The sequence below is a fragment of the Anoplopoma fimbria genome, unplaced genomic scaffold (genome assembly GCF_027596085.1).
Source record: "Anoplopoma fimbria isolate UVic2021 breed Golden Eagle Sablefish unplaced genomic scaffold, Afim_UVic_2022 Un_contig_7547_pilon_pilon, whole genome shotgun sequence".
Taxonomy (NCBI): domain Eukaryota; kingdom Metazoa; phylum Chordata; class Actinopteri; order Perciformes; family Anoplopomatidae; genus Anoplopoma; species Anoplopoma fimbria.
In genome coordinates this window covers 77456-100194 of record NW_026551427.1, presented here as the reverse complement: position 1 = coordinate 100194, position 22739 = coordinate 77456, and the positions used below count along the sequence as shown (strand labels likewise).

The 22739-nt window shown below is 41.4% G+C and overlaps 2 protein-coding genes across 2 annotated transcripts; one reads left to right on the top strand and one right to left on the bottom strand.

Annotated features, from left to right (window-relative positions):
• Positions 1 to 437: 437 nt before the first annotated feature.
• On the bottom strand, positions 438 to 4915 carry LOC129115545 (coiled-coil domain-containing protein 106-like). The gene is made up of 5 exons (XM_054626954.1): positions 4834 to 4915; positions 2595 to 2759; positions 2283 to 2358; positions 2179 to 2228; positions 438 to 755 (listed from the first exon to the last, which is right to left on the bottom strand). The coding sequence occupies exons 1-5, from the start codon at positions 4883 to 4885 to the stop codon at positions 448 to 450; spliced, it is 651 nt and encodes a 216-aa protein (XP_054482929.1). The 5' UTR covers positions 4886 to 4915; the 3' UTR covers positions 438 to 447.
• Positions 4916 to 6184: 1269 nt separating this feature from the next.
• LOC129115546 (uncharacterized) lies at positions 6185 to 10299 on the top strand. Its single transcript, XM_054626955.1, has 4 exons — positions 6185 to 6196; positions 6254 to 6399; positions 7765 to 7830; positions 9511 to 10299. Coding segments are annotated over exons 1-4 (975 nt in total). The 5' UTR covers positions 6185 to 6194; the 3' UTR covers positions 10272 to 10299.
• The last annotated feature ends 12440 nt before the right edge of the window (positions 10300 to 22739 follow it).

Sequence of the window (22739 nt, the reverse complement as noted above, 5' to 3'; positions counted from 1 at the left end):
TTACAGAATGCTTTGCTGCTCCTGACCAGTAGCTATCAACAATATCAAACTTAACTCAAAATCTAGAGGTCTAATGACTCAAATCAAACTTAACCAGCTATTGCTGGCATACATTGTGACTTCTGGGCCTGTAATAACTGCAACATTGCTACAAAACAAGCAAACACAAATACTGGAAAAAGTTTCTTAACAAAATATGAACAACAATAAAAACTATTGACTAATTGGCTTTATGCACAGCTCCAAGACTTCCTGAAATAAGCCAGCTCGTTTATTTCATGTCTTACATTATTGGACCAACTGATTAATCCAGGTGTGCCTGACCATTGTTGTGAGGTCAGACACACCTGGATTAATCAGTTGGTCCAATAATGTAAGACATGAAATAAACGAGCTGGCTTATTTCAGGAAGTCGTGGAGCTGTGCATAAAGCCAATTGTCTAATGATTAGGTCATTTTGTAAGTGATCGGCAGTAGTTCACCTGCATTTTTTTTGTGCGTCAGTGTGCTCGCCATTTCTGCTGTTATGGCTTCCCTGCACCTCTCTGTGAAGGTGGAGATTTTGTCATGGCTATCTTTACTCAAACCCTCAAATATGTCTGGGAAAATGATGTGGACCTCAGCGATTGGGGCGGTCCTTGCTATGGTGTTCCGGTCCACCCCCAAATGCTCAAAGGCTCGCTTCATGGATCCAGTTTTTTTGAAGCTCTTGAGAGCCCTCATGTAGCGCCGCACCACGCCATCGATGGTTGTCACTTGGAAGAGAAGATGACAAAATTTGAATTAGTTATGATTGATTTCCTTAAAGGAGAAGTTTGGTGTTAGACCTAAGCCCCATTGTTCAAGCTCATCACATGTGGTCCATAGGAAAAAGAAGAAAATTTATTTGAATACTATTATTTATTCATATTTATTAATTTGAATACTATTCAAATAGTCAACTATTCAACGATTCGATTCGGAGAAGTCTGATTCGACTGAACCTCGTCAAATAGTCGCAAAATGTGGTTGTGGAAAAAAAAAAGGATTCTGAATATATAGGGGTGCTCCCTGCTGCAGTGCTGAACATCTGATTTTACACAGAATTTATGTTTTCTTATATTATAATGAGACTGAAGTATTTGTTTATTCGGGTGTTTAAACTCTTTTTTTCTGTAGCAGAAAGAAATGCAAATGAGATCATGAATCAATAAACATCATGAATCAACGATTAGTCGACTGAGGGCAAAATCTGACAAATCAGACTCGACTATGAAAATCTTTAGTCGAGGACAACCTTTGGTGCAACATACACTGAGTTATGGTCAGGCAGCTAAAGCTGACCTAATGGAGAGAATGGCCTTAAGTTTCAGTTTTATGCTATATGCTCCATGAAGTAAGCTTTAGCTGTAACTTGATTTATGTAGTGCCAAATGTTCTTGTTCTTTTTTACTACTACTTGGTACACAGACACCTCAAACAAGAGGATAATGTTGATGAACAATTAGGTCAGGTTTCAGCTACAGTTGTGCAGGGGTGGAAAGAGTCATAAAAAATCTACTCAAGTAAAAGTACAGTCACCTAGATGAAATTTTACTCAAGTAAAAGTAAAAGTACTGGTGTAAAAATCTACTCAAGTAAAAGTAAAAAGTAGCTAATTTAAAATGTACTCAGAGTAAAAGTTACTTAGTTCTTTTTTTTTTAGCTCCTCGTGGCACAATCTTTTCGATTCTGACCTTCTGACACTGCAGTTGCCCAGAGCCATTCGAACATTCATTCGATATTCAGGAAAATTTTCAATACTCGATACCAATTTCAGTTCCACAGGGATAAAAAAATAAAATAAAGATAAAAATAGATAGCTTAAAAATCTCTCCCTCACTCCCTCACACACACTTGCTTCTTTAGTGTATTTCCTGTCTGCTCCCAAGGAGGGGGGGGTATTTTGGTGTAGATGGAGCTGAACGAATTTTTTACTTTGTAGCTGAAGCTATTTAAAATGTAACTAAGTAAATTTCTTCCAACAATATTTACTCAAGTTATTGTACACAAAAAACTACTCTATTACAGTAACTAGAGTAAATGTAACTCATTACTTTTCACCCCTGCAGTTGTGTTACCCCCATAGATTCTTTGAGTGAAAAATGAATGGGATTCCTCTTTAAGAGCAAAACCTGTTAAGCCAATAGCTCCACTTACTCCTTGAGCGACTGTGTGGCTCTAAGGTTTTCATTGGCTTCTTGGTCTTCCTCTTCTTCTTCTTCTCCTTTACCTTAACCTCTTCTTCCTCTGAGAAGAATGACTCATCAGAGGATGAGGCTGAGGGTGTTTCAGAGGAGGTAGAGATGACTTCTTTCTTTGCACTCTTGTGAGAAGGACCTGTGGAAATTAACATGTCGAGAGACTATAGAGTAAGCAAAGTAAATAATATACTGTTTGTGTGTGGGTGTATATGACATACTGTATACACACACACACACACACACACACACACACACACACACACACACACACACACATAATATATACATATATATTATATGTATATATGTAGTATACATTTACTGTATGCTATGGTCTTTGAAGTGTGTGGTGGGGGGTTAATGGAATTGTACCTGGCTTCTCGTCAAATCTACTAAGCAGAAAATCTTTGTCCTTTTTGAGATCGATGTTAGCCTCTTCCAGGTGCTTCACCCGCTCCTCCAGGCGTTGTATTTTCATCTTAGCCAATTTGTTCTCCTCTTTCAATTTTGTGATTAATGATGCTCCCGTTGGTGACACTGCATAATTTGAGAGAAAATAAATGTTAAAATAAACAGAAAAAGTTTAGAAAGCCTTTCCTAAACATGGTTAAATAATAGAGGTTATAGGTTGAATATGGATAATCTTTATTAAAAGCCATATTATTTTAAAAATACCTACAGAGCATTTAGAGGGATGCAGAATAAAAGTATTGCTTTTCCATTAAAAAAATAGATTTACTCTGAATTCATTATTTGAAAAAGATTTACTGGGTTCGACAATAACTTTCTGTTGTCGCCATTTTGGCTCACTTCTCCGCTGTTTTCCTGAGCCTGCTCCTGGTCGCTTGCTTTCAACGAAGCCTTTTTAATAATCAATCGGTGGATTGATGGATTATCACGTTACAATGTCTGTATTTGTGTAGTGAAAAGAGAGATATACACGCACATCGGTCAGTGTATGTTTCGTTAGTTTGATTTTTTCTTCAAACCGAACTGTCCGAAAACTATTGAATCCGTAATCCGTGTATCATTCATTCATTCTATTTTCGATTGGAAATCAAAAATCAAAAAACTAAAAAGTGACAGCTTATTTTGTTTTTTGTTTTTGAATCCAACACAAAAAACGAAAAAATGTCTGGTTTTTCATATTTCAGATCAAGAATACGAAATGAAAAAACAGGCAGCAGGACTGAATTTGATTTTAATATTTAATTGGTCGGGTTTACGTGACCCGGAAGTTTGGCGATATCAAAGAGATGCAGTCCCAAACATCAATAGTGACAGCGACCATCCGTGGAGCTGGAGGGTAAACCATCAGTTCAGCGACAAGACCGGACACTATACACTCTTTATTACTGTACAGAGTAGACAGTATGATTTGCTTGTTAAAAAAAACCTCACTGTAGCCTATATTCGTGCAGGAGCAGAGACACAGCCATTGCGCATGCAGGGGAATGAACGGACATTCATGCCCGGTGTACGGAGATATTCCTCCTGCACGACGGGGCACGGGGATGTACACCAGGCATGAACGGCGTTCATTCCCCTGCAACGGCTGTGTCTCCGCTCCTGCACGAATATAGGCTACAGTGAGTTTTTTTTTTTACTTGTCGCTGAACTGATGTTTTACCCTCCAGCTCCTCGGATGTTCACTGCCACTATGAATGATCTTTGTGACTGCGTCTCTTTGATATCGCCAAACTTCCGGGTCATGTAAACCCGACCAATTAAATATTAAAATCAAAATCAGTCCTGCTGCCTGTTTTTCAATTTTGTATTTTTGATCTGAGCCTAAAATTGAAATATGAAAAACCAGACATGTTTTTGTTTTTTGTGTTGGATTTAAAAACAAAATAAGCTGTCACTTTTTCATTTTTTGATTTTTGATTTCCAATTGAAAATAGAATGAACGAATGATACACGGATTACTTTCGTTTTCTGACAGTTCGGTTTGAAGGAAAAATCAAACTAACGAAACGTACACGGACCCACATCCCCAACAATCTCTCAAAAACTAGGTGCTGGACCGCCAAGAAAGGAACAGGTAAAGTAAAAACGGAGACCGCACACTAGTAGTCTGCTCCTGTGACAGTTTAATGTCACTCACATGTGACGTTTTGGGCCTTGGCCCTTCATCAGACAAGTCTGATGTTTAATGAAGGGCCAAGGCCCGAAACGTTGTTTTTTTTCACCGAGACGAGAGCTGTAACACCAGTGACTCTGAGCGCAAATTTGGTTTTCAGCCACAATGTGGAAGGAGCCTCCACTATCCCTGTAACAAGTTACAAGTCATCCAAAGCTGTTTAATGAAGGTAAAAACGAAACACAAGGTAAATATTCTGCATAGTTCTCCTCCTCTGTGTCTTCTGATCAGAGCAGCGTCCTTAGCAATGGTGTGTTTTACCTAGCAACAGTCTGGCAACCGACAGCAGGAATTATTTTTATGTTGTTGTTGCCTATCTTGATCAATAGATGGCGGTATTCTGGTAATTCTCCCTATTCTATCTTTGACTATACACTGACAGTGAAAGACAGACAGACAACATTTCACCATGCTAGTCTGCTAGTCTAGACTAGGGGAAGGTATTGTCTTTAATAACTTTTCACTTACATAATTTTTGGGGGGAACTGCGACGTTTGGCCTTTTTGGTCTTCGGCTGCATGACAACTTCATCTTCAGATAGAGAATCCTGAATTTTTACTACCAACAGACACAGAAACAACAATTAGTCAAACTCCTAACTGGGCTTCAGGCAGAATATGAAATTTTCCCCATAAATTTAGAGACGCATTACTGTTTCACTTACACAAACTTCCATAGTATGCACAAGACTTACGTGATTCCTTCAGGGAACAACCAACTGTGGCCTTTTTGGTCTTCGGTTGCATGCCAACCTCATCTACAGATTGATCATCCTGAGGTGGCACTACCAACAGAATGACATTTAGTCAAATCTCCTAGCTAGGAATTTAAAGATAACCCAAGATTTTGAGATGCATTACTCCAAATCCCTCTGTCTTTTGGCCTAAGTCATGTAAAAATCAATTTATCTAGCCTAAAACCATTACAAGACGTTGCCTATTGTTATCCATAGTATTGAAGAAACTGGGACATCATGTATGTAATGTTTATTATATGGAACACACAAAAGTGTATGAGCTGCCAAGGTGATACCACTTTTATACATGCATGCCTCATACAGTACGAGGCTTCAAAATTATTGGAAAACTATATATTTATTCAATGATTTCTAATGTTTTTAAACTCACCAGTCATAGAGGAACACAGGTTAGGGTTGGATGGTCTTTTAGTCTTGCTGCTCCCTTCACCTCTCTTCTTGCCACGAGTTTCCATCTAGACCAGCATAAAAAAGAGGGAAAAAGCCATTTACATCTCACAACCTCTCTTAAAATCTAGAATAGGCTATAAAATAAGTTTGCATTCTAGCTAACTGGAAGTTCTCTCTTCAGGACTGCTGAATGAGAGACGTTTTGTAACATCAGTTGATAAAACGCAGCAGGGCAACATTTACTCATTGCACCGTTATCACCTTTGTTTAATTGAAGCTCTTACTATAATGTTACAGTTAACATTACCTGTCTGAGGATTAAGGTTAAGGTTGTTATGCTGACATCACGTGGCGCTATTTTCATTCGTTTTTCGGTCTTTGCTGTTTGTTTGTTTTTCTGCGCAGGTTCCAGCCTCACATGATATAGATTTACTATTTAGCCAGCCTCTGTGTTTGTTTCCTCAAACTTATTACCGTATGTTAGTTTGTCTTTTTTTCTCTCTCTCTCTCTCTCTCTAACGTCGAGTTGAGGGGGATGGGGGGATGGCATCCCCCTTAGGTATTAAAATGGTCAAAACCATCCCCCTTATGAAACGGCCATCCCCCCTTCCCATCCCCTGTTATTTGATCAATTAATGTTGAAATATTGCCACTATTTAATTTTCAACATTCTACATTTTATATGTGCACGTCACGTGCCCTCATCCACAGTATTTTAGCCGCTAAAATACTGTGGACGAGGGGCTCGTGCACATATGTCACGTCAGTCAGCGTCAGTGATAGCAGCGCAGCATGTGATTTCAGCAACATGGCCAACAATAAGCGACAAGGACAGCTTGATCTGAGGGACTACTTCGGCTTTAAGAGGACAAAAAGTACCACCGAAGGTAAGTCAAGAATACTTATGATATGTCACCAAAGGTGTAATCTCTGGACAGAGGCGATAACAACACAGTTAAGGATGTTATGATAATGCGCTTACTTGTGCTCTGCGCTCAGTAAAGGTGTTCGTTACTTAGCAACGCAGGGCCGCTTGCCAAAGCTTCTGCTCTAATCCCTGTTTTTTTGCTTTTCATCTTCACCCTACATTAGCCAGTATAGTTGTTCAATTGTACATAGTTGTTCAATCTTGAAGATAGATGGGGTGCATTTTGAATGTGTACTTTTTTTTAATCACGATCAAACACTGACAGCCAAACTGCCGGACTTCGTGAACATACCCTCATTGTCAGGGCTCAGCTGACTCTGCGACGTAATTGTCAGTTCAGCTTTTAGACTGTTAAAATCTTCAAAACTTTGAGGCTATCTGATTACAGCCTATAAGCCTAATTTACAATACAACCAAACAAACAATTCTGAGGTATAAAACAATTGTGGGGATGTCAATGGTTTTATATAGGACTAGCCTAGTCATGTCTAAACTTAAATCACCGCCTGAATTTTATTACAATATTCTATAAAACCCGTACAACAACAGCCTAAAATATTGGCATCGGAACTAGACTGTTTTTTTTTTTGTGTAACATTTAACAGTTCAAACAGATATAGTTTGGAGCTTACGGTTTTTTTCTTGTTAACTAGCCTTACGCCAGGCAGCTAGCTGCTAGTAGCCAACGTCAGGTTAGACTTTTCATACATTCATAAAGTTAATGTCAGATTTGATTTCTTCAAACTGCGTTCGCATCTGTGTAGCGCGCGACAGAGAGGGAGAGGGACCTAGAGACTGTGCGTGTGTGAGGCAGTGTGCGTGTGTGCTTCAGGAGCATCCTGATTGGCCGGTTTCGGTAAATCAACCAATCAATTTTCAGTGTGGGCGGGCTTTTATCTCTTCTCCCGAAACGAATTAATCAGTTCAGTGTACAGGGGCACCATGGCACAGGGAGAGTGCCCCAAAAAAGAAAGAAATTTTAAAGTTGCAATGGAATACAAATAAAAGCAGTTAACATAAACAGGATAGTAGTAGCAGCATATAATAAATAGTAAAAGTAATCTACATATTTTTGCTTTTATAACTTTTAGGGACCACAACAGAAATACGTAGACCTAGGGGGGGAATACCTCCCTGAAATGACTTTTTGCAGGTTGGGATGTCTGTAAATGTGATGCATGCCTCCGAATCGTGTGATCACGGCATCTGGTGGTTGAATGTCATCGCTCTTATTTTATATGAAAAAAACATAACTTGACAGTAGGCCTACTTCACTGTCTGCTCATTCTAACAAAACCATAATGCCGTTGTTTTCTTCATATAGAGCAGGATAATCATGGCGAGGAAGCAGGAAGGAGAGCAGAGGAGCCTAGAGCTGGAGAAGGAACAGGTTTGATAATTCACAATAGACACTTTTCTTTTTCGAAGAGGGGGAAATGTAGCTAATCCTACCAAGGGGGTTTAATATAGATTTTATGTTTTTGTGGTAGAAAAAAGAAGGGAGGAGGAGGAGGAGGCAGAAGCAGAGGAGCCTAGAGCTGGAGAAGGAACAGGTTTGATAATTCACAATAGACACTTTTCTTTTTCGAAGAGGGGGAAATGTAGCTAATCCTATAATAATAATAATAATAATAATAATAATAATAATAATAATAAGTGGGGCTTTAACACAGATTTGATGTTTTTGTGGTAGAAAAAAGAAGAGAGGCGGAGGAGGAGGCAGAAGCAGGGCAAGATAGTGTCGATGATTCTGACCAAAATAACCAGGGAGATGATGAGCAAGATATCCCTGAATGCTGGACATCTACCAAGTTCAGGGAGAAAAAAAAGTATTATCCATGGCTAATATGTCAAAGCAAAAAACTTGGCTGCCTAACCTGCCAGAAAATGAAAGTAGTTGGGCCAAGTACAGGTGGGAGCAGCCAGTTGCATATTGCTGATGAGTGGTCCAACGTTAAAGTTACAGCCTATGGTGCAAACCGAGCAGCACAGCTGCAGTCTCTTCGTAAGAAAATACACAAGCATAGAATGTCAGACTATCACCAAGCAGCTGAGAAAACCATGGAAAAAGCAAAAGAAAAGACATTGGAAACATTGACTTCTGAAATGCAAAGGGATCACTTCTTAACTACTGATAGGGTATTTCGTACAGTGTACAAGATTGTAAAATCTGGAAGGCCTTTCACAGATCTACCGTCCGATATTGATCTGCAAGTCTTGAATGGACTAGACATGGGAAGAACTTTACATTCAGACCATTCCTGTGCAACAATCAGCCAACACATAGCAAATGAAATGCGAAAGAGAGTAGTTGGAAAGGTCCTTCAAAGTGGAGCAAAACTTTCTGTTATGATAGATGAAGCTACAACTGACAGTAAAAAATCAGTATTGATAATTTATATTAGAGCGAGCCTAGGGATGAGTGAAGAGCCCCTAACATTCTTCTTGGATCTAGTTGAGCTTTCTGCTACCAATGCAGGTGAAATTTATCAAGCTCTAATGAATAACCTGTCACATCATGGCTTCTCTGAAGCTATTCTGAGTGAACGCTTTGTTTGCTTTGCATCAGATGGAGCTTCTGTAATGCTTGGAAGTAAAGCAGGTGTTGCAACCAAAATTGTAGAAAAGTTTCCAAACGTAATGGTGTGGCACTGCATGAACCACCGTCTTGAGTTGAGTGTTGGAGATGCTGTTGAAGAAACTGTAGGGATGAATGACTTCCAGTTTTTCTTTGACAAAGTGTACAGTCTCTATCATGCATCGGCCAAAAACCGTCGTGAGCTCACTGAATGTTGTGAGGAACTTGCTTTACAGTGTCTGAACATAGGGAGAATTCTCAGCACTAGATGGGTGGCATCCAGTTACAGGACCATTAAAGCTGTATGGCAGCAGTACCCTGCAATCCACAAGCACTTTTCTAATGCCTCAGTTGATCCTAAAAGAAGTTCAACAGAGAGATGCATGTTCAGTGGTTTAATAGATCGCCTTTCTAATGCCACCTTTGTGCACAATCTTGGAATCATGTATGACGCTTTAGAAGAGTTGTCTGAATTCTCTCTCTCTCTTCAAGACAGAAACATGACGCTCCCCAAGGCTGTAGCAACTCTCAGTCGGCAGGTCCGTGTGTTGAAGTCCATGGCAGAGCAGCCTGGACCAGCGGCAGAAGTGGCTCAGACTGCAATGGGTTTGAAGCTATTCAAAGGGGTGCCACTGACAAATAATTTAAGACACAGCAGAGAAATAAACCACCAACATTTCTTTCATGCTTTGGCTGCTAAAATTGAATCAAGAATGGGATCACTGCCTGGAAAACAGAGAAGCAAAGAAGAGTACCAGAGCTTTCTTAACAATGTCAAAGTGCTGCAGCCATCAAACTGGCCAGATGTGTGTGGTGTTCGTTATGCCGAAAAGGAAATACAGGAACTCTGCTCCTTTTTCAAGCTTGATAATGGCAGACAAATTCAGAGAGGAATGAGGGAATATATTGATATGGTGAAACTCAAATCTGTTGGTGAAATGACACCACAAGCACCAGAAGAGCTAAAACCCCTCCTTCAAGCAGTGAACACACTGGTCATCTCCACAGCTGAGTGTGAGCGTGGGTTCAGTCAGATGAACATTTTAACCACAACTAGAAACACGCTAGAGGTGAAAAGTATGTCAGCCTTGCTTTTCATCAAGTGTGTCGGCCCTCCACTACAAATGTTCAAACCAGATGTTTATGTCAAGTCTTGGCTTCAAAGTCATTGCTTGGCTAATGATCTGAGAGCAAGAGCCCGGAAAGTTTGCATTAAAAAACATGATTACGAAACTCTCTGGAAGCTTCTATAAGATACTGTAGGGGAGAATGGGGTAGGTAGCCATTGAACAAAACTGGTCAGTTTATTTGTATTTGTATTATATCATATTGTATGTAGTATTTTCAGATTTTGTAAATGGTATATTTGTTTAATCCATGTTCTTGCACTTGAATGGACTTCACTTGAGAGGATTCATGTTCATTTACAATGTTTTGTGAGGTTTTGATATTGTATGTAGTATTTTCAGATTTTGTAAATGGTATATTTGTTTAATCCATGTTCTTGCACTTGAATTAAAATGGACTTGACTTGAGAGGATTCATGTTCATTTACAATGTTTATTGGATGAATTCCCAGTAGATTTATAGGTATCATGACTAGAGTTCCCGTTGACCGGTAATTACCGGTCTTTGACCGGAAAAAAATGAGGAGGACCGAAAATTCCAAATGTCTCCGGTCAGAATGACCGATTGGAAATAAGGCCCCGTCCACGCGGAGCCGAAACGTTCGAAAACTATCCGGTTTCGTTTTATGCGGAATATTCAAGGCGCTGGTTCTCCACAGAAAAAGCGCGCATGCTGTATGCGCGCATCAACCCTGCGCACATACAGCATGCGCGCTTTATACGAACATTCAGTCACGAGGAGATTCAACCTTTTAAATTGAGCCGAAATACTTTTGAATGTGTTAATTTGAATTGTGTTTAAATATGCTACAGTGGTCATTTGTTTAGCCAATTCATGTAAAACAATGAGGGTTTTGATTGTAGCGTAGCCTGTGTGATAAAATAAATAAGTTGTTACATTTCGTGCACACGCTCAAATTGATCGCTATAGACTACCGTATGTTTATGAATTAAACGGCGGCAATCTAGCGAAAGCCGGCGGCAAGCTTTGCGGAGTACCGGTAGGGCCTATCTATCAAACATGGCGAATCAAAATATGATCACCCACTTCTTCAAACCAAGTAGCAGCAGCGGCAGGTCTGACGTCACACACACACCTCCACCTGTGTCAGAAGAGGCGGCTGATGCTGTGCCCGTGGCTCCAGCAGAAAAGAGGAGGAAAACGCGGGCGTTCAGGCCGGACTGGAAAGAGAAGTTCCCCTGGGTGAGGTGCGATATTGTAGAGGATGAGGAGAGGCTGTTTTGCGCTCAGTGCGAAAAATCAGGGAGGAAGAATGGCTTCACTCGGGGTCCGCAAATATGCGATTCTCAAGTTTAACAGAGCACAGTCAGTGCAATGATCACATTTCGGCTGCCAACCTAAAACAGCTACAAATGGCCATGAAAGGCCAATGTGAGAAAGCCACCGACTCCTCCAAAAAAAAGTTGTGCTCGCAGATGAAAGTTGTGTTTCACATGGCCAAACACGACATCCCGGGTCATCAGTATGTGGGGATGACAGAACTTCTGAGAGCAGTTCAGGCCCCGGATTTCACCACATCTGAGGGGCTTTACCGGCACAGCGAATCCATCTGTGACATGGAAATGGCTCTCGAGGATGTGGTGTTGAAGGGATTGGATGAGAAAATACGAGCCAGTGATTACATCGGGATCATAATTGACGAGACTGTCAACATAACGGTTGACAAAAAGTTGATCCTGTGTAAAATTGCAAGTGAGTGGAAGAGTGGAGACGTGCTTTGTGGGAAACTACGTACACTCCGGGACGGCACAGTGTATTTTCGGGGACGTCCCGCACAGTGTATTTTCGATAAAGTAGCGGAGATTCTCCACATAATAAATTACGGCAGGAATGTGGAGCTGTCCACAATTCATTTCAACCCGTCAGTAACAACCACCCTCCCCCGGACTGGGCTCGGATGGAGCCAGCGTAATGATGGGGAGGCATGCTGGAGTTGGCGCTCTCCTGAAAAAGAGAGTGTGTTTTCCATCCAGGTGCACTGTGTTGCCCATCGTACTGCGCTGGCCGCGATAGATGCCGCTAAAGCTGTGGACCGAGTAGGAGCCTACAAGCGCACAATTTCCGCTGTGTACTCCTTCTACAAACACTCAGCTAGCAGGACCAATCGCCTCCGTCAACTAACAGCAACTCTGAGCGAAGAGGACATGACGAGTCTGAAGCAGCCATGCGCTGTCCGCTGGCTGTCATTGCATAGGGCAGTGGAGAGTATTAAAAATAACTGGCCTGCTTTGGTGATGGAGCTAAATGAAGAAGCTGTGGGAGGAAATGCCCAAGCCCAAGGCCTCCTGGGACAAATCCAGCCATACAGCTTCATCGCCTTGACGCACACACTGGCTGATGTTCTCCCCGTGATGACCAAACTGAATTTGGTTTTCCAGAAAGAGGATGTGAATCTGGCCACAATCCGACCAATGGTTCAAGCATCCGTCTCGGCCCTCACACATCTGCGAGATGCACCCGGTCCAGAAGAACAGAGGTACCAAACGGACTCCCAAGAAGGCATGTACAAAGGCATTCAAGTGACCCATGCAGGCGACCGGTCCGTTCAAGCCTTCAAAAATGCCCGAACAAGATACATTCAACACCTGATCGATGCTTTACACGCCCGTTTCCCTGACGATTCCCTGGATCTGCTTAACTGCTTCGACGTCCTTCTTAATCCCTCCCGATACCCACAGACAGCTGGTAAGTATAGGCTAGCCTATTTGATTACGTATGATGTAAAACATATAGCCTAAGTTAAATAGAATATTATTTTTAAATGACCAATGCTCGCATATTCTGGTCAATAATAATAATAATAGGACCAATAGGCATAGGCCTAATACAGGCCTAACAATAGCCTAATAAGAGCCATAATGCAAACTATAAGGGCACTCGAGAGCTATAGGCCTACCTCCGCTAAATGCTAGTCTGATACACTGTAAAAAATGGTTGTAAAATTTACATAAAAACTATGTAAAATCCCTACAGAAGAGTATAGTAAACCCAAAAATATATATTTTTCGTTTAAATCACAGTGAACTTTTGTAAACTATTAAACAAAATGTTTTTGTTATATTTACAATAACAATATGTGATTATAATCAAATTTATTTGTTAAAACTACAAATATTGGTAACAAAAACAGCGAAATACTGTAATACTCTTAACAAAACAATTATGTTAATTTGACATGCAAATATTGTAGAAACTACAGTTTTAGCCAGTTGATTTAAAAATACAAAACATATATGTAATCATATATACAAGTCTATGCTGTACTTTTAACATGATCTTGATGAAACTATGCAAATTGAGATAGGCCTAATAAAAATTCTCACTGTGAAAAAAATGTCATTGTGAACCTCGAGGTTGCCTATCTATTTATAGGATATATAAAAATATACAATTATAATTCCAATGTTTTTTTTTTATCATGGCTATTTGTAGCCAATCTGGTGCTGAGCTTCATGATGCAGGTTTTATATTGGTGATATTGAGATTTGGTGAGTGAGATTGGTGAGCCAGATAAAAACATCCATGAATATTGGGTCATTTACGGAGGAACTGCACCTGTTTTTTTTCGCAAGTTTGATAAATGAGCACTGAGTCCGCCTAACTTTGAATTTAAAAGTGTGCAGCTCGTCTCTGATTGGATAATGACGTTAGGGCGGGAGGAGAAGCACGAGCTCCTCGTTCACGGCTTCAGCTGACGTCACCAACGAGCCAGTAGTAGCGCCGCTGCGTCTGCAGAGTGGAGAACGCATCAGAAATCTTCGGACTACCGGCAGAGCTGCCAACTCTCCCGTTTTTCCCGGGTTTCTCCCGTTTTCTGATCCATCTCCCGCCGCCCTCCCGTTTTGTCATTTCTCCCGGTTAACTCCCGTATTTCACGATGTCCAAACTTATTTTATTTATAATCAAATCAAAATGTGTGTCGAATGTTCTAAAGTTGCCAGATCATGTATCAAACGCAAGCATGAGAGGCAACGCAAGCGTCAGCCAATCAAATGCATTTGCAGCAAATACGACAGCACAGGCTGTAGCCAATCAGATCACGTCTATGGTCACTTCTCAAGAGCGCAGAGCTAAAAAAAAAACATGGCGGAGCAAACTCCGTAAATGGTCGTATAAAAATGGCAGAAGCGGTTGTACCATCGAAGAAGATTAAATATATGTGTACTTTTAAGTCGGAATGGACCAAAGAGTATGATTCAATATCAAATAGTCACCTGGACAATAGTCACGCTTTTTGTAAAGCGTGTCGGGTTGATTTTAATATAGGGCACGGCGGTAAAAATGACGTCCGTCAACATTTAAAGTCCCTGAAACATGTCCGTGCTGCCGGGGCACAAAAGGGCACTCAGGCGATAACGGGTTTCATCACTAAGGGACAAAACGAGCAGGAACAAGTGCTCCAGGCTGAGCTGAAAATGGCAATGTTGGTTGCCAAAAACAACCTCTCGTTTTCGTTTTGTGACGAATATTCAGCAACTGTGGCATCGATGTTCCCTGACTCCGCAATTGCCAAAAAATATTCGTCTGGGAGAACGAAGACAACACAACTCCTAAAAGGTAAGTTATCATTTTTTTCCTCACAATTTCCATAAAACGGTGGTGTATTTCTTGTATTTATTGGTTCAGTGGCGTAACGTAGTCACAACAACGGGCCCTAGTCAGTGGCGTTAGGCAGTTAAGTAAGTGGCTCCTAAAACATTTTACAGTCCCGTGCCCCCTTCTTTCCATGTTTGTGACGGCCGGCTCGCCCTCGTTGTCAGGGTGGATCACTAACAGCCGCTGCCACGCCCCCTCGTCCCGCGCACATATTCCACCTTCAGTCTATTTAGATTGACGTAGAAAAGTCTAATGTCCCCAGCAATACCCACGGGCCAGGTGCAGCGATAGACCCAAAGCAGCAGCATAATTAAAACAAAACAGTAGTATTTAAAAGTCACTGTTACTTATTTCTTTTTTTTAGGTGCCATTGCCCCAGAGCTAAATGATGAGGTGACAGCCACCTGCCAGACCCAGCCATTTGGTCTGCTGTGTGATGAATCAACAACACTTCAGAAAGAGAAGGAGCTCGTTATTTTGGCTCGTCTATATGATGAAGATAGTCTTGAGGTGGTCACTAAATTTATTGATTTGCCAGTCTGCAATGTTGGAACAGCAGACAGCATTTTTGAGAAGCTGGCAACCTCTTTAACGTAAGTTTATTGCCGATTTAGATAACATCAGATTCATCTTTATTGTCACTGAAAGTTACAAGTTCAGCAAGGGAATGATGTTTAATGCACTTAAGGCTCAGTTCAATTTCCTCCTATGTTCAATTTCATCCTATGTTTTCAACAAATGCATTTGTCTAATGACAGAACCAGAGGAATAACATGGGATAACCTGGTGGCCTTCAACTCGGATAACTGCAATGTTATGAAGGGAAGGCACAATTCAGTTATCACAAAATTGAAAGCAAAGCAGCCTCACATCCAGGATGTGGGCTGTTTGCCACCTCGCCCAACTTGCCACAGGCTGCGGCATCAAGGCCATGAAGGCCCCAGTGGAACAGTTGTTGGTCGGGGTATACTCCCACTTTGATAAAAGGTGAGTTAATAAAAAAAAGTTTGACAGCCTATTCTTGGTCATTTTACCTGGAGTATTTCATGTAATGGTTTATCTTTACTAGGCTATTTCATCATCACATTTTGAACTTTTCTTACTATTGTCCATATTTGTTTGTTTGTTTGTGTTTCCGGGTATAGCGCAAAGAGAAATGAACTCTACAAGGAGTTTGTGGAGTTCACCGACACAGACAAACTGAAGCTATTAAGATACTGTTCAACAAGATGGCTCAGCCTCCACACGTGCATTCTGAGAATGTTAAATCAGTGGCCTGCTCTTCAGGCCTACTTTAACAGCTACGAGGACGAGACTAGTGTTAAAGTTAGGGATCTGGCAGGCTACCTCAATGATCCTGAGATTAAGTTTGATTTTCTTTTTCTGAGTGCTGCTCTCAAGCCATTGGTTGCGTTCAACACTGCCTTCCAGGTAGGTAGGATGAATGTTGAACACCTAGCATTATATATACATGAAATAGTTTTTTCACATTACATTTTTACCCATGTTACCCATTTTTTACCAAAAGGGAGAGGGGGTGCTGATACACAAACTCCACAACGAGATGACTAGACTGGTGAAGAGGTATTTGGGCTACATTCTCCCAGCCAGAGCCATAGCGAATATCCCAGTCAGAGAGGTGTCACTCGGTCAGGAACACCAGCTGAAAAATGAAGATCTTTTCATTGGAGCTGAGGCCAGAGCATTCCTCGAGAAAGAGGAACTACCATCGGTCACAATGACCAAAATCTATCAGTAAGTTATAGCTTCAGTTATGACGCCTTCATGCTTAATTTGTATTTCTCTGGGATTCCTGGTTAATATATTGTGTTCTCCTGTCACTATTGTGTTTTTAGGACAGTCAGGGACTTCTACGTGGAAGCCATAAGGAAGATGCTCAAGGCCTTCCCCCTTGATTCTCCTTTGCTTCAAGACCTGGACGTGCTGGACCCAGCCTCTCGCCTAGACCTCTCTCCTGAAACAGGTTGACTTTCTTGTTTTATCATTTGCCTAACATTCAAATGATAATGTTTTTGTACAAAAAAGTATTGAGCACTGTCAGACTTTAAGTCACCTAACTGAGCAAAGATTTGTACAATAATTAAGTACATTAAGCATTTTGTAAGAAATCCTTCTAATAGGATGTTTGAAAATGTGTTAGTGTCAAGGCTAGGGTGCTTGTTTCCTCAACTGGGACTTGATCCTGATCAGCTGAGAGAGGAACTGACAGACTACCAGGTTGCAGACAGCAAGGAGTTACCTCAGGAACAGAGAGTGGACAGATTCTGGGGCCTTGTAGGGAAAGACAAGCGCTTCAGTCAGCTGGCTAGACTGATGAAGGCATTACTGTGCATCCCACACAGCAATGCCTCCTCAGAGAGGACTTTTAGTATGGTTAAGAAAATTGTAACAGAAAATCGTACTAGTTTAAATAACAGCACTTTGTGTGCTCTTTTATCATGTAAAATCAACTTCACTAAGCCTGCCTCGAAGTACACCCCATCAAAAAAAACACTTAGGGCAGCCAAGTCAGCCACCTATATATATAACACTAAACAGTAGTTTTAAGACCTCTGCAATGTACATTAACTGTTTCTGTGATGATTTTTATGAATTATTTAATTTAATTAAGTTTGCTTATTTATTCATGAATTATTTTATTGTATTATTGTATTGTATACAATGTAATGAATTGATAATAAGTTATTGCAAAAGTTAGTTGTTATAATAATTAATAAGTGATTGTGAATACATAAATAATAATACATAAAAAAAATGTTTGGTTAATAAACAAAACAGTAGTAGTTTTAAGACTTGTGCATGAAACACTAATTGTTTCTGTTATGTTCATGAGAATGATTTTGTTGTGTCATGAATTGATAAGTTATTGTAATAGTTAGTTAATAAATAAGTGATTGTCAATGAATTCATTGTGAATACATACATAATGATACATAAAAAATACGTTTTTTGTTAATGAATACAGTTATTGTGTATTTATTTATATACTGAAGACTACATGATGAATATGTTGTCTATAAATAGCTACTTATATGCACAACATCCCTTAAAACCAACATTTGTAACCACCTCTGTCATCCATGCTCCCCACCACCGGCCCCGCCCCCCGCCGCCGAGTCAAATGTTGGCAGGTATGACTACCGGACTACTTTGTACTACTTTCATAAAACTTATTTTGGACAAATCTACGATTGGAAGATCCGTGGCTATTCAATCGATCCGTGGCTATTGCAAAAAGGTTTGCAAGGTAAGCTTAAAATGTCGGCTACTTTTCCTACTTTTTGCTGAAAGCACATGGTGTAAGCTAGCACCAGTTGATATTTAGCAGGCGCAATCCAGAGGAGGTAAAATGTTTAATGAAGTCCACTTTTTACACACAGAGACAACATGTCAACCTGGGAAAAAGTATCAAAAGCCTTAGAGAGGAGTGGCCGTTTTGCTTTGATGAACTCGGCATGTCAGTTCACTTCAAGGAACTGACTGGGATTAACCTCAAAGAGACATTCACACAAAATTTGGATTTGAAGGGAAAAAGGCTTCTCGACTACATGGCCACAGTTTGTGTCAGCAAGAGCAAGTTTCTTCAGACTTATGCAAGGCTTCAGAGAATGCGGGGACAGCAGAGTGGCTGTTCAGATGACGTGAAAGAGATGCTCCTGCTTCTGCTCAGCTACTTTGATGAGAAGGAGGAGTCCATGTTCTTCCATGTAGAACAGCGTTACTCATTGCGCGGCTCACGAGTCACATGCGGCTCGTCAAGCTATAATTGGTGGCTCGCATGGTAGCTTCCTATGTGGTAACACAGCCAATACATTTTTTCAAATGTGCTTCATAAACGTACAACATTGCACTACAAAAACGCAAACATCTGAATTATACTTGTCCCTTCACCCAAATAATGAAGGAGAAATTAAAAGTATTAAGCCTTAATGGTGATCCCTAAAGGGGGAATTGTCAACCTGTCAAACCTGGCAACGCAGCCCGCAAGCGTGTGGCATTGTTTACAACACGTGACCGCTCAAAATGTAAAGGCGGGCTACGTAAGCTCCGCTAGCTCCGCACGCTCCGCTTGCCAGCTGAAATACGAAATGGACCGGTTTTTAATAAAAAAGGGACAGAAAAGAACTCAAAAACCAGACGAACAGACAGACAGTGTTGCTAGTGGAGTGGATGAGGGAATAAGTCTGAGGACAAAAATCAGCAGGAAGACATCGGAGAGGGGACGGGCAGAGAAACGGCAGGTGTAATTAAAAAACGAAAAATAAGAAGCATACAAGATGAGCACAGAAAATTTCAAGAGAAGTGGACGGACGAATTCCTGTTTGTTTTGCACGGTATGAACCCTCTATGTTTGATTTGCAAACAAACCCGTGCCGGTTTCAAACGAAGCAATCTGGAGCGCCATTTCAAAACGGCGCATCCAAAATTCAATGAAATTTACCCGCCTGGCAGTGAACTAAGAATTAAGAAAACTGCACAGCTCACTGCTTCACTGTGTGAGCAGCAAAATCTAATCCACCGCACAACCTCCACTGCAGAGCGCTTAACAGAGGCGTCTTATGAGATAGCGTGGATTCTGGCGCGGGCTAAAAACCTTTCTCCGACTCAGAAATAGTGAAAGACTGTTTTTGGCTTCAGCAGAAATACTGTTCACAGACTTTGACAACAAGGACGCATCCTTAAACAAATAAAAGGGTTACAGCTGTCAGATTCAACAATAATGAGGCGGATGGAAGACATCGGAAAGGACATAAGTGACCAGTTGTTGGCTGATCTGCGCGCTGCATCGTGTTTCAGCATCGCAGTGGACGAAAGCACAGACGTCACTGACGTTGCTCAGCTGTGCACTTGGGTGAGGTTCCCAAAAGAAAACTGTTTTCAAGAGGAAATGTTGTGCTTACTACCACTCCATGGCCAAACAAGAGGTGAGGATATTCTGAATGCACTTTTAGTATTTTTTGAGGAAAATAATCTCAGCTGGTCCAAACTTGCAAGTGTGTGTACTGACAACACATTCTCACTCCGAGCGCGTCGATTTCTGACGAACGGTCAGTGACTTTTGCTTCAGTTTCTGACGCAAAAGGGTACCCTTGCGCTTCTTTTTTCGACGCATGGGGTTTTCAACTAGTTACAATGTAACCCTTTGACGGGGGACCCGATGGCTGCACATAGAGACGCTATGAGCATTCATATCCCATTGGCTAACGGAGGACCTTGCGCTTCTTTTTTCGACGCAGGGGTTTTCCACTCATTGCAATGTAATCCCTCCACGGCAATATATGAAGCTATGAGCATTCATCCCATTGGCTAACGGAAGAGCCGATGGCTGCACATAGAGACGCTATGAGCATTCATCCCATTGGCTAACGGAGGACCTTGCGCTTCTTTTTTCGACGCAGGGGGTTTTCCACTCATTGCAATGTAATCCCTCCACGGCAATATATGAAGCTATAAGCATTCATCCCATTGGCTAACGGAAGAGCCGATGGCTGCACAATAACGGCGATTTTACAGTGACATCTGTGACATTCCTCAACACAACTACACCAACGTGTCCTTGTTAATTACACAACATGTATGGGTTAAGGCTCTGGGCATCAGTTGTCCTGTTTTGGTGCTTTGATTGAGAGAAACAATCGTTTTTTTGATCAGTGTTGGGTAGCTGAGGTCGTTGCTATAGAGACCACGTCCGTCCGCTTTGTTTCACAACTGACAGAGCTGCCAAGTCTCACCATTTGGCCCTGAGACACACTCATATCAACCAGTTCACACACTATCACACGCCACAATTCAAATTTCTCACGCGGATAAATGAATCCCCAAAATAACGATTGTTTTGAGGGACTTTTATTTTGACAGACTTATATTGAAGAGCTAACGGACATGATTTCCGTGACATCCTATTTCTCCATGCGCGTTAACGTGATGCTTGGGTGTGCACTGCGCAGCCGCCTTCAAAGCAGCTCGGAGGTTCGGAAGCTCTTACGTTTCTTTACGTAAACCTTCCCTTCTTCCGAAATAGAGAGTTCAGGAAACGTTCGTAGGTTATAATATATTATTTATTTATTTATTTATTTATTTATTTTAACTTAAATGTATTATTTGTTCTATCTATCTTGTAAAAAAAAATCTTGGCATTCAGTCTGTGGAAACAAAGGAAGAATTTCATTGCACAACTGAGAACGTCTCATTTATGCATATGACAATAAACACTTTGAATTGAATTGAACATAAAACCGGAAAAACAGGTCGTTCGTGAGACTAGACTCCATAACAACAAGTATGTATGCCCGCAACACACACACGTTATTTTGTACTTAAAATACATTGTACAGAACTTACCACACTGGCAAAGGTCCATATTCTGTACAGTAGTCGTTGGGGGCAATGGCTGGAAAAATCCTAAAGTACTGGCATCTCGGTTGTGAAGGGGGTGTCTGGTGTGCATGACGACGTCGCACTCCGCACAGAATAAGGGCCGTGGTAGACAATCACGACAACGAACAACAGCTAAATTGCGCCAACACTTTCGGGTTCCCACATTTTCTTGTGCCAGTGCGGTGTTGAACCCCCTGCGTCGAAAAAAGAAGCGCAAGGTCCTCCGTTAGCCAATGGGATATGAATGCTCATAGCGTCTCTATGTGCAGCCATCGGGTCCCCCGTCAAAGGGTTACATTGTAACTAGTTGAAAACCCCATGCGTCGAAAAAAGAAGCGCAAGGGTACCCTTTTGCGTCAGAAACTGAAGCAAAAGTCACTGACCGTTCGTCAGAAATCGACGCGCTCGGAGTGAGAATGTGTTGGTACTGATGGTGCTCCAAGCATGAGAGGCAAAGAGAAGGGTCTTGTTGGCCTCATGAAAAAAAGAGATGAAATTCCCAATTTCATCAGCTTCCATTGCATCATTCATCAGGAGGCACTGGTATCAAAGCTCAGAAACAGTGAATTCCAAAATGTGATGCAAAGGGTTGTGCATGTGGTCAATTACATTGTTTCAAGAGCACTAAACCACAGACAATTCAGACAGTTAATCCAGGACTATGACACAGAGTACAGCGATTTAGTGTTGCACAGTGAAGTAAGATGGTTGTCCCGTGGAAGGGTGCTGGAGCGATTTCTGAGCCTCCTTCCTGAAATCAACAGTTTCTTGGACAGCAAGGGGAAACACCAGCCAGAGCTGAAAGACCCACACTGGATCATACAGCTGGCCCTCCTTACTGACATTACCTGTCACCTGAACACTCTCAACTTGCAGCTCCAAGGAAGAGACAAGCTTCCAAGTGACATGCTGAGGGCAGTCAGAGCATTCCAAAACAAAATAACTGCTCTGTGGATACCTGACAGAGAACTCATCCACTTCCCTAAACTCAGAGCAACAACCACAAGTGACCCATCTCTGCAGCAGCATTTCAGCTACAGCAGATTTGTTGAAGTTTTGGAGGAGCTGAAGGGTGAGTTTGAATCCAGATTCAGTGATGTGACTGAATATAAGGAGATTTTCAATTTTATTGAAAACCCCTTCCATGTGGATGTGTCCTCCCTCACGTCAAACATCACACAGCTCTGCCCTGGTGATCGTGCTGCTCTGGAGAGTGAAATAATTGAGCTGCAAACAAACAACATTCTCCAAGTTGAACTCAGAGCAGGTGTTGGCCACTTCTGGAGTTTGGTTTCTGAAGCAGACTTTCCCACTTTGAAACCACTTGCACAGAAAGTGATGTCTTTCTTCATGAGCACATACACCTGTGAGTCAACATTTTCGACCATGAACACTATCAAGAGAAAACAGAGAAACCGACTGACCCATGGTCATCTTGAATGCCTCACTGTGATTGCAACAACCAAATACAAATACAACATGAAGAAAGTCAAGGACATGCATGCCAGCTTCCGCTCATCACAGTATTAAGTTAAATCTGGTCTTAAATGAAAATCCATTGTTATTACTTTTTTGTT